Below are 13,203 nucleotides of genomic sequence, written 5' to 3' on the forward strand. Positions count from 1 at the left end.
CCCCCCCCCCCCCCACCTCCGCACCCCTTTGTCTACGTTTGTCTAATTATCAGAGGGAAGGTGGGGGGGGGGGGGGAATGCATAAAATCATAGTCAAATTTGATCATTTGAAGTTCCTAATAATCATTTAGGAATATGAGGTCATTATATAGATCTACAGAAGGAAAGCTTGTTCATTATTTGCATTACTTTATCTTGAGAGATGTGGCATGAGAGCGTGGGAGGCGGGTGTCACACACGTCACAACTCGAATCTGTTCTTGTCACGAACAACAACCAACACAAACACTAACAACAACACTGGACAAAGATGAAGATACCTGAGCATTATTACCGATGTCTCATAGTTCCAGCTCAACCATACTGTACACGGATGAACAACCAAAGATTGGATAAGTAAGCACTGATTCGATGAGCAACAACAGTTGGACGATAAACCAAGGATTGGATGACCATGTACAGATTGGATGAGCAACCACAGATTGGACTAGCAAGCAAAGACTGGATGACCAGGCAAAGATTGGTTAAGCAATCACGAACTGAATAAGCAACCAAAGATTGGATGAGCAACCACAGTTGGATGAGCAACGATACCGCACATATCTACCAAGCTCCAACCAAAACTGGGTTATTATATTTACATGATTAGCGGATGTACCTGGTGTACCTCGTGGTGTGTACTTGTACCTTGTGGTGTGTACAATACTAGGGTGTACTTGTACCTCGTAGTGTGTACAGTACTAGGGTGTACTTGTACCTCGTAGTGTGTACAGTACTAGGGTGTACTTGTACCTCGTAGTGTGTACAGTACTAGGGTGTACTTGTACCTCGTAGTGTGTACAGTACTAGGGTGTACTTGTACTTCGTAGTGTGTACAGTACTAGGGTGTACTTGTACCTCGTAGTGTGTACAGTACTAGGGTGTACTTGTACCTCGTAGTGTGTACAGTACTAGGGTGTACTTGTACCTCGTAGTGTGTACAGTACTAGGGTGTACTTGTACCTCGTAGTGTGTACAGTACTAGGGTGTACTTGTACCTCGTAGTGTGTACAGTACTAGGGTGTACTTGTACCTCGTAGTGTGTACAGTACTAGGGTGTACTTGTACCTCGTAGTGTGTACAGTACTAGGTTGCTACTGGAGAGAGTACACTTGTCTTCACAAGGCCAACCCTCATAGTTCAGGATGGAACATACCATAATCAAGCTATCCTATCTTAGCTCCCGTCACACTGTGTTCAGCTGGAGGTGGAGCAACAGAGAAGCAGTAGTGGAGGACAACAGACAAATGATAGCACAAGGTACGAGCGGGAATATAACACACAAACAGGCGCTGGTGACATGCGTCACACACACGACTGCAGGGTAAGGTGGCGCGCGGGGGGGGGGGGGGGGGGGGGGGAGTATGAGAACGTATCTGGCCTGAGACACCTGGTGAGCCTGCTGGCCAGGCCAGACCACAATCACTAGTAACTATGATGACATACGAGGAAGAGATTTTGGTGGTTGTGGGTCGATGACGTGTGATGTACAGACGATACCACGTGATGGTGATAGTGGTTGTTGTAGTGGTGCGACTGATCATATTGATCATGGTGATAATTGTTGTAGAGGTGATAGTGGTTATGGTTATACATGAAGGGCAGCCACCTGTCACCCACCGCCACCTCTCTTATCTCTCCATCCTGGGAACCGAACTCCTGTGGTCATCCAGTACCTATCAGCCGCGTTCACCCCCACCCCTTCCAGGATTAATACATCCCAGGGTCACCCCTCTCCCAGGGTTACTACACTCCCAGGGTCACCCCTCTCCCAGAGTTACTACACTCCCAGGGTCACCTCCCTCTCAGGGTTACTACACTCCCAGGGTCACCCCTCTCCCAGGGTTACTACACTCCCAGGGTCACCTCCCTCTCAGGGTTACTACACTCCCAGGGTCACCCCTCTCCCAGGGTTACTACACTCCCAGGGTCACCCCTCTCCCAGGGTTACTACACTCCCAGGGTCACCTCCCTCCCAGAGTTACTACACTCCCAGGGTCACCCCTCTCCCAGGGTTACTACACTCCCAGGGTCACCCCTCTCCCAGGGTTACTACACTCCCAGGGTAACCCCTCTCCCAGAGTTACTACACTCCCAGGGTCACCCCTCTCCCAGGGTTACTACACTCCCAGGGTCACCCCTCTCCCAGGGTTACTACACTCCCAGGGTCACCTCCCTCCCAGAGTTACTACACTCCCAGGGTCACCCCTCTCCCAGAGTTACTACACTCCCAGGGTCACCTCCCTCCCAGAGTTACTACACTCCCAGGGTCACCCCTCTCCCAGAGTTACTACACTCCCAAGGTCACTACACTCCCAGGGTCACCCCTCTCCCAGAGTTACTACACTCCCAGGGTCACCCCTCTCCCAGAGTTACTACACTCCCAGGGTCACCTCCCTCCCAGAGTTACTACACTCCCAGGGTCACCCCTCTCCCAGAGTTACTACACTCCCAGGGTCACCTTCCTCCCAGAGTTACTACACTCCCAGGGTCACCCCTCTCCCAGAGTTACTACACTCCCAGGGTCACCCCTCTCCCAGAGTTACTACACTCCCAGGGTCACCCCTCTCCCAGAGTTACTACACTCCCAGGGTCACCCCTCTCCCAGAGTTACTACACTCCCAGGGTCACCTTCCTCCCAGAGTTACTACACTCCCAGGGTCACCCCTCTCCCAGAATTACTACACTCCCAGGGTCACCCCTTTCCCAGGGTTATCACACTCCCGGGATCACCCAACTTCAGGGTTACTACACTCTCAGACCTGCTCCTTTCCCAGGGTTACTACACTCCCGGGGTCACTACGCTCCTAGGGTTACCCCTTTCCCAGGATTACTACACTCCCAGGATCACCTCCCTACTAGGGTTACTACACTCCCAGGGTCCCTCCTCTCCCAGGGTTACTACACTCCCAGGATCACCTCCCTACTAGGATTACTACAATCCCAAGGTCACCTCTCTCACAAGGTTACTGCACTCCCAGGATCATCTTCCTCCCAAGGTTACGACGCTCCCTGGGTCACCTCCCTCCCAATCTCAGGGTCTACCAATCCCAGGGTCACCTCCCTCCCAAAGTTACTACACTCCCAGGGTCACCTCCCTCCCAGGGTTACTACACTCACAGGGTCACCTCCCTCCCAGGGTTACAACACTCTCAGGGTCACCCCTCTCCCAGGGTTACAACACTCCCAGGGTCATCTCCTTTCCAGGGTTACAACACTCTCAGGGTAACCTCTCTCACAGGGTCACTACACTCCCAGGTTCACCTCCCTCCCAAGTTTACAACACTCCCAGGGTTACAATACTGTCAGGGTCACCTTCCTTCCAGGGTTAGAATACTCCCAGGCTCACCGGCAGAAATAATATGATAAAGCTATTAAAACAATTTGACCCTTACAAGGCAAACGGACCTCATGAAGTTTCCCTGTTTCTGCTGAGGGAATGCGTCCAGGACTAGAGCAGTGGTTTGCGCTGATGTCACTAAATTATCGTACTGCATCCTTATTCAAGTTTACATTAGTAACATTATCTCGTTAACACCAACACATACTGATGGCTCCAGGAGTCGAAGTGTTTGATGACAGTGAATCTGTAAGGACCATGGATGAATAAAGGCAATATTTTCACAAGATGCTTCTTTACAGTTACTTCAATTAGATAACGTTGCAAGTTTATCAACGATCTCAATAATTTTTGGTAATTATACGTGCGGACAATACCATTATATCCGTGCAGACAGTACCAGTATATACGTGCGGACAGTACCATTATATCCGTGCAGACAGTACCAGTATATACGTGCGGACAATACCAGTATATACGTGCAGACTTCATTTAGTTCTTCGCCGAAGTTTACATCTGGAGGCGGTTCCCTGATGTGTGGTCCCACAAAAATACCTTCCTGGATTTTTGCATCACTGATTCTGGAAATTCATTCCGCAAATATTTGAATCAATGACCAATTTCATCCATACCTTTGACAAAGTTTTTCATCTCGAGAAGATTCCAGCCCTTTAACCAGGAACCCAAAAGTTTAGCTTGCTTCTTACATCAATTCAAATGGCCGACGACAGTACTCAGATCTGGAGTCATCAAATGTGCTTCACTTGAGGAACAGTTTCCTTCAAATGTTGGATCCACATTGTCCTCTACTAGGTCTACTTTCTCATCTCCAGACTCATCGTCACTCAGTATCATGTTTCTTGTAGGCTCTGGTACAGGTCACTCCTGACTGTGAGGTTCTGGCCTCATAGCAGACGGTAAATTAGTATATCTAACAGTATGCATACATTTTGATGTTATATCTAACAGTATGCATACATCTTGATGTTATATCTAACAGTATGCATACATCTTGATGTTATATCTAACAGTATGCATACATCTTGATGTTATATCATTTGTCTTGTTCTTAACAGCACAAGCAATACAGATATTGTTTAAAACACAAGAATCGTGAAAAATTATGACTATTGTATTGACTAGAGTAACGCTAATTCATTTATCAATTGTAACCCCTTTACAGCGAGAATTATCATTGAATCTTCTTTTATTGAGTACACAAAGAATTGCAATATTAATATTAGTGAAGGTCTATACAAACTGGATAGCTTTGTCGTACGCAGAATTTGTAAACGGCTTCCTTTCTTGTCCACATAATAAAAACAATTTATGACAGGCATGATGCCAGACCGGAACGTCACTTTCCGGTAACGTCTGTTTACCAGTGGCGTCTTAGCTACGTCTCTTCCTTGTATAACGCTTGACTGTTCTACGTCTTCTATCTCCTTCTTGTACCAGTGGCGTCTTAGCTACGTCTCTTCCTTGTATATCGCTTGACAGTTCTACGTCTTCTATCTCCTTCTTGTACCAGTGGCGTCTTAGCTACGTCTCTTCCTTGTACATTGCTTGACTGTTCTACGTCTTCTATCTCCTTCTTGTACCAGTGGCGTCTTAGCTACGTCTCTTCCTTGTATATCGCTTGACAGTTCTACGTCTTCTATCTCCTTCTTGTACCAGTGGCGTCTTAGCTACGTCTCTTCCTTGTACATTGCTTGACTGTTCTACGTCTTCTATCTCCTTCTTGTACCAGTGGCGTCTTAGCTACGTCTCTTCCTTGTATATCGCTTGACTGTTCTTCGTCTTCTATCTCCTTCTTGTATCTACCCTGACCATGTGGTCATTACACAAGTGTTTCATTTTCCTCGTGATTATCAGCATACACACACACACACACACACACACACACATATATATATATATATATATATATATATATATATATATATATATATATATATATATATATATACAGAGAAGAGGGTCAGGTGAGGATATTCCCTCTAAGGCCCAGTTCTCTGTTCTTAACGCTACCTCGCTAACGCGGGAAATGGCAAATAGTATGAAAAATATATATATATATATATATATATATATATATATATATATATATATATATATATATATATATATATTCTTTTCTTTCAAACTATTCGCCATTTCCCGCATTAGCGAGGTAGCGTTAAGAACAGAGGACTGGGCCTTTGAGGGAATATATATATATATATATATATATATATATATATATATATATATATATATATATATATATATATATATATATATATGTATTGGAAAGGATCACAATCTTGCGCGTGATCAAGATATTCCTATAAGTCCACGGGGTAAATAATACACGAAAAGTTCCCAAGTGCACTTTCGTGTAATAATCACATCATCAGGGGAGACACAAGAGAGAAATATAACAGTCAGTTGATATACATCGAAGAGACGAAGCTAGGACGCCATTTGGACAATCACATGTTTACCAAATATATATATATATATATATATATATATATATATATATATATATATATATATATATATATATATATATATATTCTTTCTTTCTTTCTTTTAAACTATTCGCCATTTCCCGCATTAGCGAGGTAGCGTTAGGAACAGAGGACTGGGCCTTTTTTGGAATATCCTCACCTGGCCCCCTCTGTTCCTTCTTTTGGAAAAAAAAAAAAAAAAAAAAAAAAAAAAAAAAAAACGAGAGGGGAGGATTTCCAGCCCCCCGCTCCCTCCCCTTTTAGTCGCCTTCTACGACACGCAGGGAATACGTGAGAAGTATTCTTAATCCCCTATCCCCAGGGATAATATATATATATATATATATATATATATATATATATATATATATATATATATATATATATATATATATATGTATATATATATATATATATATATATATATATATATATATATATATATATATATATATATATATATTACATAATTCATACTGTCTGCCTTTATTAATTTCCATCGCCACCGCGCCACACATGAAATAAAAAACCCTCCCCCCTCATGTGTGCGAGGTAGCGCTAGGAAAAGACAACAAAGGCCCCATTCGCTCACACTCAGTCATATAATAATAGCTGTCATATAATAATGCACCGAAACCACAGCTCCCTTTCCACATCCAGGCTCCACAGAACTTTCCATGGTTTCCTCCAGACGCTTCACATGCCCTGACTCAATCCATTGACAGCACGTCGACCCCGGTATACCACATCGTTCCAATTCACTCTATTCCTTGCGTGCCTTTCACCCTCCCGCATGTTCAGGCCCCGATCACTCAAAATCTTTTTCACTCTATCTTTCCACCTCCAATTTGATCTCCCACTTCTCGTTCCCTCCACCTCTGACACATATATCCTCTTGGTCAATCTTTCCTCACTCATTCTCTCCATGTGACCAAACCATTTCAAAACACCCTTATCTGCTCTCTCAGCCACACTCATTTTATTACCACACATCTCTCTTACCCTATTATTACTTACTCGATCAAACCACCTCACACCACATATTGTCCTCAAACATCTCATTTCTAGCACATCCACCCTCCTACCTAATAACCTTGCTCTTATTCACATTTACTCTTAACTTTCTTCTTTCACACACTTTACCGAACTCAGTCACCAGCTTCTGCAGTTTCTCACATGAATCAGCCACCAGCGGTGTATCATCAGCGAACAACAATTGACTCACTTCCCAAGCTCTCTCATCCTCAACAGACTGCATACTTGCCCCTTGCCCCTTCCCAAAACTCTTGCATTCACCTCCCTAACAACCCCATCCATAAACAAATTAAACAACCATATATATATATATATATATATATATATATATATATATATATATATATATATATATATATATATATATATATATATATATATATATTTCAAACTATTCGCCATTTCCCGCATTAGCGAGGTAGCGTTAAGAACAGAGAACTGGGCCTTTGAGGGAATATCCTCACCTGGCCCCCTTCTCTGTTCCTTCTTTTGGAATATAAAAAAAAATAATGAGAGGGGAGGATTTCCAGCCCCCCGCTCCCTCCCCTTTTAGTCGCCTTCTACGACACGCAGGGAATACGTGGGAAGTATTCTTTCTCCCCTATCCCTAGGGATATATATATATATATATATATATATATATATATATATATATATATATATATATATATATATATATATATATATATACAATGCACACGAGACCGCAACATATTGTAGTCTCTTGAGATGGCAGTGGACATTCAAATAATACATGTGAGGAAATGACATATGGTGTATTGTTCATGTCCATATGGTGCAGCGAAGAAGGTTGAGGTGAGCGTCCTAAAGCTTGTGTGCGGTCAGTGAACGCCGGGAAGCACAACGTTCACTAAACATCGACCCTCGATGTTGGCTGCCGTTCACGGCTGACAACCACACTTGTGAAGAGAGTGTCGCGTTCACAATGATAATATTCTTTTATCTCGAATAGTATGAGACGGTGCAACGATATCCACTTAGAACGAATAGTTTTTACAATAGATAAATATACTTCGAAAAACTTCATTACATCCGGGAGACATTTTATTTGACAATCTTAGCAATGTAAATTCTATGTACGAATGCAAGGCATGTTTGTTTACAAGCTGCCCTCACGTCCTCCACAGTCATAGATCGGCTCAGTTCCAATGGAGTATATACATTGATCAAGATTTGTGAGTCTCCACTCTCCAGACGTTCAGTTAGTGTCGGTTATATGATTGTGTGACATTAGTCTGGATTATTACTTTGGCTACAATATGATGATGAACATCTCTCATTACTGTCAGTAAATGAGGCTGTACTCATATATATATGTATGTGTTCCATGTTATTTTAAGTAATCCTGATAAAAGCCTTGGCTCTTTATTTATTCTGTTACATATCAAGTATATATGTCTGTATTTCACCTGTAAGTTGGTCCTCTTATTTGATTAGGCAAAAAACTTCCTGGCAGTGAAACACAGGCATGTTTTGAAAAACATCCTAAAAGCAGTATTTTACTTTAAAGATATAATCATCGCGAATCTAATTTTGGAATATCGATGATTTTGGTTGGGAATGGTAATATTTGTCTTGGGGTTACTATACACAAACAGAATAGGGTGAATACGATGGTATGGTATGGGTTGATTTGGCACAAAGCATATTTACATATTTCACTGAGGATAGCACCTAAGGTATATACAAATATACCTAATTTCATTGTGATCCTCATCCTACACTCAAAATGATTGATGAGAATATGTTGAATATCAGTAATAGAGAACAACAGTACAGATGAACTGTTAACAACATAGAATAATTTCATAATGACGAAAACCCACATGAAAAACTGAACATGGGTACCAACACCAGTGAGGAAGAATTGAAAATTAGTTACAAACACATTAAGATCATTGCCACCAAATTTATTCCATAATGATGATTTTAAAGGCTTAAAGCACTGGAAGATTATTCCATCAAACTATACTAGTGTACATAAACAAATTGTTTCCAAAATCTCCCAGTGTATGTATAGCACATGATTGATCATTAGCTCATGTTTCATACCAGTGCTTATTATGAAAAATTTTAAAGTTACTCCTCAGTTATTTTAGAACACTACCATTTATATTGTTATACTTAGTATTTTAATTGCCTTACTCTGTATTATGCTAGGTGGATGTGAACCATACCAAACTGATCAAAGCTAATATGAGTTCTGGGAGGAGTGTCAAGGATATATTTTTTGATATTTCGCATAACCTGTATCCTAACTAATTATCTACCTATATCTTTGATGCCCAGTCCCCCCAGGAACTCCCATAGAGGGGTGTCCATGGCAAAAGTCTCCACTTATCCCTGTCCTTACATACCTCCCTCACATAACCATTCCACACATTCTTCCTCTATTATTCTCCCTCCAGTATTCATCCACCGTATTTGCCCATATCACTGGTGGTCTTCCACTCACACCAACCCATTTAATTGTACTATCATACATTCTCCTTCTACGCTCCCAGTCTTGCATTATTTCCACCTGCCAAACCACCTCAAAGTATTACATTTCACCCATCGAACCACTCCGCAATTCACTCCCTTTGCATTCCTTGCCATACCTCATCTCTTATACATCCTTTCATTTTTTCTTCATTCCATCTAGTCATACCACTTGCTCTTCTCATGTAGTTCATTTCCACATCCTGGATTCTTGAATTTTGTGCCTCATTCTACATCCATGTTTTGGCTGCATAGGTCAGGGTTGGGAGGACAATGCTGTCTCTTAATCCTCTCTTCACTTCCATACTTTCACCTCTACCCTTCATTATTCTATTTAGGAATCCAATGACTTTTCTACTCTGTACTGCCCTCTCCCTTATCTCTCCTTCTGTATCACCACACTTACACCCAAGACAACTCCCAGATACTTAATATCCTCACTTCCAGTCTTTTTCCCCCATATCCACAGCACACTTTTTTCTTTCACTCTTTATGGTTTTACAAAATCTATGGTTTCACTCTGTTTCCTTTCAAACACCATTACTTTACTTTTACTTGCATTTACCTTCAATCTCGTATGCTTACACACATTATAAAGCACACTTACACCCTTCTGCAACTCCTCTTCACTCTCTGCAAACAACACAGTATCATCTGCAAACAGGCTTGCTGCTAGCCACCACATCTCACCACAACACGCCATCTCTGCAGTGCTTTTCCCTAGTTTTGCTCTCATCTCTTTTATCACTCCATCCATATATATGCAGAAGTTGGTGACTGAGTTTGGTAAAGTGTGTGAAAGAAGAAACTAAGAGTAAATGTGAATAAGAGCAAGGTTATTAGGTTCAGTAGGGTTGAGGGACAAGTCAATTGGGAGGTAAGTTTAAATAGAGTAAAACTGGAGGAAGTGAAGTGTTTTAGATATCTGGGAGTGGATTTGGCAGCGGATGGAACCATGGAAGCGGAAGTGAGTCACGGGGTGGGGGAGGGGGCAAAGGTTCTGGGAGCATTGAAGAATGTGTGGAAGGCAAGAACGTTATCTCGGAGAGCAAAAATTGGAATATTTGAAGGAATAGTGGTTCCAACAATGTTATATGGTTGCGAGGCATGGGCTATGGATAGGGTTGTGCAGAGGAGGGTGGATGTGATTGAAATGAGATGTTTGAGGACAATACGTGGAGTGAGGTGGTTTGATCGAGTAAGTAATGAAAGGGTAAGAGAGATGTGTGGTAATAAAAAGAGTGTGGTTGAGAGAGCAGAAGAGGGTGTAATGAAATGGTTTGGTCACATGGAGAGAATGAGTGAGGAAAGATTGACAAAGAGGATATATGTGTCAGAGGTGGGGGTTATGAGGAGAAGTGGGAGACCTAACTAGAGGTGGAAGGATGGAGTGAAGAAGATTTTGAGTGATCAGGGCCTGAACATACAGGAGGGTGAAAGGCATTTAAGGAATAGAGTGAATTGGAATAATGTAGTGTAACGGGGTGGACATGCTGTCAGTGGATTGAACGTGAAGCGTCTGAGGTAAACCATTTACATGTATAGGTATGTTTAATGATAATAAGTATAATGATAATAATAATAGTATTTTATTTTTATTATATATAGTCGCTGTCTCCCGCGTTAGCGAGGTAGTGCAAGGAAACAGATGAAAGAATGGCCCAACCCACCCACATACATATGTATATACATAAACACCCACACATGCACATATACATGCCTAAACTTTTCAACATATACATACACAGACATAAACATATATACACATGTACATATTCATACTTGCAGCCTTCATCCATTCCGTCGCCACCCCGCCACAGGAATGGGGGAATATATTTAGATATTTAGGTATTTGTTGTTCGCTGATGATACAGCGCTGGTGGCTGATTCATGTGAGAAACTGCAGCTGGTGACTGAGTTTGGTAAAGTGTGTGAAAGAAGAAAATTAAGAGTAAATGTGAATAAGAGCAAGGTTATTAGGTACAGTAGGGTTGAGGGTCAAGTCAGTTGGGAGGTAAGTTTGAATGGAGAAAAACTGGAGGAAGTAAAGTGTTTTAGATATCTGGGAGTGGATCTGGCAGCGGATGGAACCATGGAAGCGGAAGTGGATCATAGGGTGGGGGAGGGGGCGAAAATCCTGGGAGCCTTGAAGAATGTGTGGAAGTCGAGGACATTATCTGAAAGCAAAAATGGGTATGTATGAAGGAATAGTGGTTCCAACAATGTTGTATGATTGCGAGGCGTGGGCTATGGATAGAGTTGTGTGCAGGAGGGTGGATGTGCTGGAAATGAGATGTTTGAGGACAGTGTGTGGTGTGAGGTGGTTTGATCGAGTAAGTAACGTAAGGGTAAGAGAGATGTGTGGAAATAAAAAGAGCGTGGTTGAGAGAGCAGAAGAGGGTGTTTTGAAATGGTTTGGGCACATGGAGAGAATGAGTGAGGAAAGATTGACCAAGAGGATATATGTGTTGGAGGTGGAGGGAACGAGGAGAGTGGGAGACCAAATTGGATGTGGAAAGATGGAGTGAAAAAGATTTTGCGTGATCGGGGCCTGAACATGCAGGAGGGTGAAAGGAGGGCAAGGAATAGAGTGAATTGGATCGATGTGGTATACCGGGGTTGACGTGCTGCCAGTGGATTGAATCAGGGCATGTGAAGTGTCTGGGGTAAACCATGGAAAGCTGTGTAGGTATGTATATTTGCGTGTGTGGACGTACGTATGTATATACATGTGTATGGGGGTGGTTTGGGCCATTTCTTTCATCTGTTTTCTTGCGCTACCTCGCAAACGCGGGAGACAGCGACAAAGAAAAAAAAAAAATCATTTTATGAGTGGGAACAGAATTTTGTTTTCAAATCATGGGCAATTAAATATGAGTCATCTGCTGTTCAAGGGTTAATAGATTAATTGTTTTGACTATATCCATAATATGTATACTTTACTTTGTAGCAAAGATTTTATCACAGTATTTGTAAGCATAGTTGCAGTTTATATATCTTTCACGTGCCACAGCTATTAACTTTTTTGCAGTATATTTGAAATTAATGTAAGCTGTATGAATATAGGATTGCAATTACTGTTTAACTTCTTAGTTATGCTTTTTTGATAGGCTGATACTACATGTATCTAGGAGGCATTGTACGGAACAAGAGGAAAAAATGGAGTCTTCTGAGCCAAATTTGCGAATACCTGCAGCACTTATGCCATCATATCTCAAGTTGATCAGTAAGTGATGTATTTCTTTGTTTTACTTGTATGTGATTATTAGTTTTCACTTGTCTCATTTACTCTGGTCACGAGATTTCTTTTTGTTATTGTTTTTCATTTGATCTCATAGTTCTGTCATCTAGTACTTTATTTCTAATAGTCTTTTGGCTAGACTCTATACCATTTCCTTATATACTCCATACAACTATTCTCCATTATTCTTGAACTTTGTTTTTTACATGTTTCCACTCTTTCTGTTTTACTTTGACATTTACATTCATCCACAACAGGCTGCATACTTGGGAAGTGAGTCAGTTGTTGTTCACTGATGATACAGCACTGGTGGCTGATTCAGGTGAGAAACTGCTGAAACTGGTAACTGAGTTTGGTAAAGTGTGTGAAAGAAGAAAGCTGAGAGTAAATGCGAATAAGAGCAAGGTTATTAGGTACAGTAGGGTTGAGGGACAAGTCAATTGGGAGGTACGTTTGAATGGAGAAAAACAGGAGGAAGTGAAGTGTTTTAGACATCTGGGAGTGGAATTGACAGCGGATGGAACCATGGAAGCAGAAGTGAGTCATAGGGTA

General features: G+C 41.8%; 1 protein-coding gene across 5 annotated transcripts in view; it reads left to right on the forward strand.

Moving 5' to 3' along the window:
* The first annotated feature begins 7,822 nt into the window (after positions 1 to 7,822).
* Positions 7,823 to 13,203, forward strand: part of LOC139752961 (uncharacterized) — a 127,221-nt gene continuing 121,840 nt past the window's right edge. For 2 of the 5 annotated variants that reach the window (XM_071669088.1, XM_071669089.1), the window contains exons 1-2: positions 7,825 to 8,104; positions 12,521 to 12,636. In XM_071669088.1, coding sequence (XP_071525189.1) covers positions 8,004 to 8,104; positions 12,521 to 12,636 — 217 coding nt within the window. In that variant the 5' untranslated portion in view covers positions 7,825 to 8,003. The other 3 variants (XM_071669092.1, XM_071669091.1, XM_071669090.1) reach the window with 3 other exon arrangements.

Source organism: Panulirus ornatus, chromosome 13 (genome assembly GCF_036320965.1).
Source record: "Panulirus ornatus isolate Po-2019 chromosome 13, ASM3632096v1, whole genome shotgun sequence".
Taxonomy (NCBI): Eukaryota; Metazoa; Arthropoda; class Malacostraca; order Decapoda; family Palinuridae; genus Panulirus; species Panulirus ornatus.